Genomic DNA, 4,664 nt, shown 5'->3' with positions numbered 1-4,664 from the left:
TCACTATGATAAAAATCGAAATTGTCTTCCCCGTTTCACAAGAACAATTGAGAATTTCAACTTCATTTTGATCACAGTGGTAACTGTAGTCATTCAGTATTAATAATAATATAAATAGAACCTGAAGTTTATTGTAATCTTCTAGTTATTGTATTATATTAGAGACGGCCTGTATGCGTGCATCGTACACATTACGTAGCAACTGATACCACTCAGGTGGGCTCGGGTTAGGACATAAGACGCGCGACAAACGTAGGTATCCGTAGTCTGTACAAACTAGGCTAGTAGACAAGAAATTCTATTTCACGAAGTAGTCTAAGTTTACTCATATTATATTTATTATACTAGTTATCAATGTTTAAATGAAGACCACACAAAGTCCTCTTGAGGTTTCTCAAAGAGACCTCAATGTCTTATAAGGACATATATTAATAGGTAAGAATTGTAATATATATTAGGAGATCGTCAGACAATGTATCTTCATAATAAGTTAGTATACGTTAGCCCAAGGCTTGTATAGGCGCGCATGGCATAGAACCCACACCCGCTGTGACATGTATTAGCTAATGATGAAGCCCCTCACTGGGTGTTTACAACTATTTATTAACATTCATTATGTAATATTTATTAGACATAGTAAGAAATAATTCATTATGACTTCTATGACAGACAAAGAGAACCCAAATCCAGTAGATTGTACATAATTATGATTAGAGTAGTAATTAGTAACTAATTACAAATACGAAGTATACATTTATTATGTCTATCGTACTAGAATATCACATTTTTGAAATCAAGTTTTCAATTTATATGTATTTAAATATCAATCTAGATGTTCTGTATTATTACTGACTAATCACATAAATGTTGTCTTGAAATGAATACTATTCATATTGTATACGTACATATATCTGTAATATTTGAGAATTTCAATAAAGTTACCAACTCATTATTGTGTTTTATTTACCAAAGACCTGTAGTTAACGGAATTTAAATTTAGCCAAAAAGTTATTAAAAATTGTAACAATATTGTGCTATATGTAGCGTGAACATCTACATATAGCACAATACACAGAAGCTCTACAAACTCTACTTAGTGAATTTTTACTAATGACGCCGCTGTTTCATCGTACACCCATGCGCTGGCAGACCGCCGGAGCGCCTGCTGCTCTCACAGCAAGTGTTGCCGCTAGTTGACTCTCAGGCGCCGCTGCTGCGCGCTGCGCCACAACACGGGAGATACTATTACTACTGCGTTAATTCAGGTGCTCGTTTGAATAGTGATTAAAACATTTCACTCTATGCATTTGTAACCCAAGCGACTCTTAATTATCGGTTATAGTTAATCCGCTCGCACGTCACGCTGCACAATACTTGAGCGTAGTTAAATATGCTTAAAAAATATTGAAATTAAGTGTCGCTAAACACTGCTAATCTGCTAGTTAATCTAAATTATAAAAGCACGGCAGCTATTACAGTAGCCTTATCTGGTATGTAAAATTAACAATAATTACCTACCAAATTAAATATTTACCATTGTAATAAAATAATTACCTACAATTCTAAATGAAGTCACGTAAACTCAACTGACTGAAATGCGTTTATTGCTGATCTAGAACATGAACAGCACTAGTCCGCTGTCAAACATAACGGCTTCTAATCCAAGAGAAAGTATTTATATTGACAAACATGCGGACGGTGGACCCCGAGCTGTGGAGCAAGAAGCTGAAGAAGCCCGCGATGCAGGTGTCGCGGCCCATGAGGTTCGGGCAGCAGGCGGGCTGCCGGCTGGAGCAGCGCCTGCGGGACAGCCTGCGCGACGCGCTCGCAGACTTCTGGCGCTCCTGCTCCGTCGCCGCCGTCAAGTACATCAACGCCAGCGCCACCAGCTGCGAGAGGTCAGACTCCATGTCTAGCATGTGGACGTTACTTTTCCGAGCACCGAATATTACGCACTTCAGTCATGAGGATCTGATGTCAAGTCCAAAAGTATAGACAACTTTTAATGTTGACTGGTACAACATTAGAAGTTATTATAAAAGCTTGGAAATTGTAAAAATGATTTTTTTTTTATGATTGAACTTTATTTCTAGATATGGCTACATTACGTTGATGCTGCTGACCATCGCGGTGGGCAGCTCCATGGTGGTAAACAACTTCTCCCTGATCCTGAAGCAGCCGCCGCTGATCATCAGCCTGCAGACCACCGCCACTCCCATCACTAACTTCAAGTTCCCGGCCGTCGCGGTCTGCTCCAACAAGGTCATCAGCAGGGCTGCTCTCAGGAACTACACGAACTATTTGTATAAGTACGTTTGTAGTTTAAAAATGAACAAATATTACCAGTAATCAGTGCAGCCGCAAATGCTAACTGCTGAAATGATATTCTTCTCTTATATTACTTAGACACCCCAAGAATAAGATTGTCTACGGTTTCCGAAGAAGTGAGATAGAGCAAAACCTGCTGAACATGGGTGCGCTGCTAACGTTCGCGTTGCCACCACTCAAGGTGCATTTCGAGAACTTCATAAGGGATGTGGAGAGCACCTACAATGTCACCGACATCATGCTCAAGGTATTCTCACTGCAAAATAGTGATCTGAGTTTTTTTATAAATTAAGTCGGAAAGTATAGTCAGGCGTCGAAGTAAATATTTTTACGTAATCGTAAATATAAATCTTTCCCTCACTCTCCATCAATAAATGATATTCGTTTAAAGTAGCTTTCTTTGTGCCCTGCCAATGTTACAGAAAGAGTCAATTAAATTATTATGTATATTGTTTTCCTCATGGTCTTGTTCATAGTTGTCAGCAAACTGCTCGACGATCATGCTCCGCTGCAGCTGGCGCGGGCGTCTGGAGCCCTGCAGCAGTCTGTTCGGGACCAGGCTCACTGCTCTCGGCTTCTGCTGCGTCTTTAACTCTCGATACCAGTAAGAAACCATAAGATCATTCATCTATTACTCATTCATTTTTTTTAACATCACTTTATATTTTTTTTGTATGTTGCAGACCAATAGACTTCTACAGGAAGCCGGCTGTGCTTGATCTAATCGGACCGGACTACGGGCTCGGCATCGTCGTCAAGGAGTCGCGCGACGATTTCGCCTACGTCCGCAGACCCGTTTATGGAATGGAGGTGGTATTCCGTTTCACATGACGCCTTCTTCTGTGATTGTATAGCATGTCTAGTATTGTGCGATTTTCAAACTCCCTATTCTAGATGTTGATATTTGCCGGCGACGAGTACCCGATGCTGGAGAGCGGTGACGTGCGCATGTACCCGCTGCCGCGCAACGCCTCGCTTTTCTACAACATCCACCCACTCATGCAGTACCCCGCCGACGACATCAGCTACTACAGCGAGAAATGGGTAGGTTATGGGTAGAGGCCTGACTGATCTGGCGCGTGCCGCAATAAGAGCTGACTGCTGATTATCGTTAACCGTCCTTCCTTCTGTGTTGTGTGTCAGCGCGGCTGCCGGCTGCACGGCGGCGGCATGTCGTGGTGCCTGACGGAGTGCCGGCGCGACACGGCGCGCGCGCTGTGCGGCTGCGTGCCCTACGCCTGGCAGCCGCAGCACGCGCGACACGCGCCGCACGCGCCGCCCACCTGCACGCTGGGGGAGCTCGCCTGCCTCAACAAGCACAGGGGTGACTACTTGTAATCAATATTTTCAGATGAGTTGCCGGTATCGAAGTTATTACAAATGCCTATTCTAATCAGAAAAGTTCATGTACTTGCACCCTGGCGAGGGCACGGACCCGGCGCTGAGCCAGGAGCGGCAGGACGCCATGGACTGCTCCAACTGCCGCGTGCTCTGCCGCCGCCAGCTCTACCGGGCGCAGATCTCGCACTCCATGCACCGGCTCAACCTCAGTCTGTTCGGGAACTTCTTATCGTGAGACACTGATATCTAAAGACTAACTAACTATCCAAATGCCTTATGCTTACCTTGTGGATGCTAAACGGTAATTCTCGAAAACAAAATTATCAAAAACATCATTTTTTTGTACAGTTTAGCTTTGAAGTTATTCTGCGTGTTTAATATACAAGTAATTGGACTTATTTGTTCAGACAGTTCCGTCAAATGGTCTTCCTTCTGAAGTAATTTGATGCATTTCATGCAATACCGTTCAGCTTTGTGATGACTGTACCACCAATCAATCGCGCATTTAATCTAGCCTTTATTGCTTTGAGTTAAACATCAAAATTCTGATAAACAACGAATAATACATTAATTTGTCATGAAGTGGTGGTTCTAAATCACAACAAGGAAGAGAACCTATCCTGAAAAATTTACATTCCGTTTTTCACATAATTTGATTCAATTGTTTCATGTCTGCTACGGATTTCTAAGCAATTTTCGTATGCAGAGTGCTGTATACAATAGGCAGTGATATATTCATGTTTATATATTTTCTTTTTGTGTCGTTCATTAACATTATTGAACTTGTTCTCAGTGATGACATCTCGATGGTGAACACGACCATGATCCGCGTGTTCTACAACATCGACCACCAGAACTGGTACATCGTGGAGTCTTTCACGCGCTGGACTGAGATCATACGTAAGTTACATAATATTTATGATTGACATATTGTTTGAAGTAAAATGTTATTCTTCGATCTGAATGTGAAAAGACACCGAGAATAGCAAAAGTTT

General features: G+C 42.2%; 1 protein-coding gene across 1 annotated transcript; it reads left to right on the top strand.

Annotated features, from left to right (window-relative positions):
* The first annotated feature begins 1,689 nt into the window (after positions 1–1,689).
* On the top strand, positions 1,690–3,904 carry LOC113492994 (sodium channel protein Nach-like). The gene is made up of 8 exons (XM_026870757.1): positions 1,690–1,898; positions 2,094–2,309; positions 2,407–2,575; positions 2,805–2,932; positions 3,012–3,141; positions 3,223–3,372; positions 3,472–3,652; positions 3,726–3,904. The coding sequence occupies exons 1-8, from the start codon at positions 1,690–1,692 to the stop codon at positions 3,902–3,904; spliced, it is 1,362 nt and encodes a 453-aa protein (XP_026726558.1).
* Positions 3,905–4,664: the final 760 nt, after the last annotated feature.

Source organism: Trichoplusia ni, chromosome 4, assembly GCF_003590095.1.
Source record: "Trichoplusia ni isolate ovarian cell line Hi5 chromosome 4, tn1, whole genome shotgun sequence".
NCBI classification, from domain to species: domain Eukaryota; kingdom Metazoa; phylum Arthropoda; class Insecta; order Lepidoptera; family Noctuidae; genus Trichoplusia; species Trichoplusia ni.
Note: the sequence above shows the minus strand (reverse complement) of the source record. Positions and strands in the feature narration are given on the sequence as shown.

Coding starts and splice junctions, on each gene's coding strand:
- LOC113492994 (XM_026870757.1), top strand. CDS start 1,690: ATGCGGACGGTGGACCCCGAGCTGTGGAGCAAGAAGCTGAAGAAGCCC. Junction 2,576..2,804: donor TCACCGACATCATGCTCAAG/GTATTCTCACTG, acceptor TCTTGTTCATAG/TTGTCAGCAAACTGCTCGAC. Junction 3,142..3,222: donor CCGTTTATGGAATGGAGGTG/GTATTCCGTTTC, acceptor TCCCTATTCTAG/ATGTTGATATTTGCCGGCGA.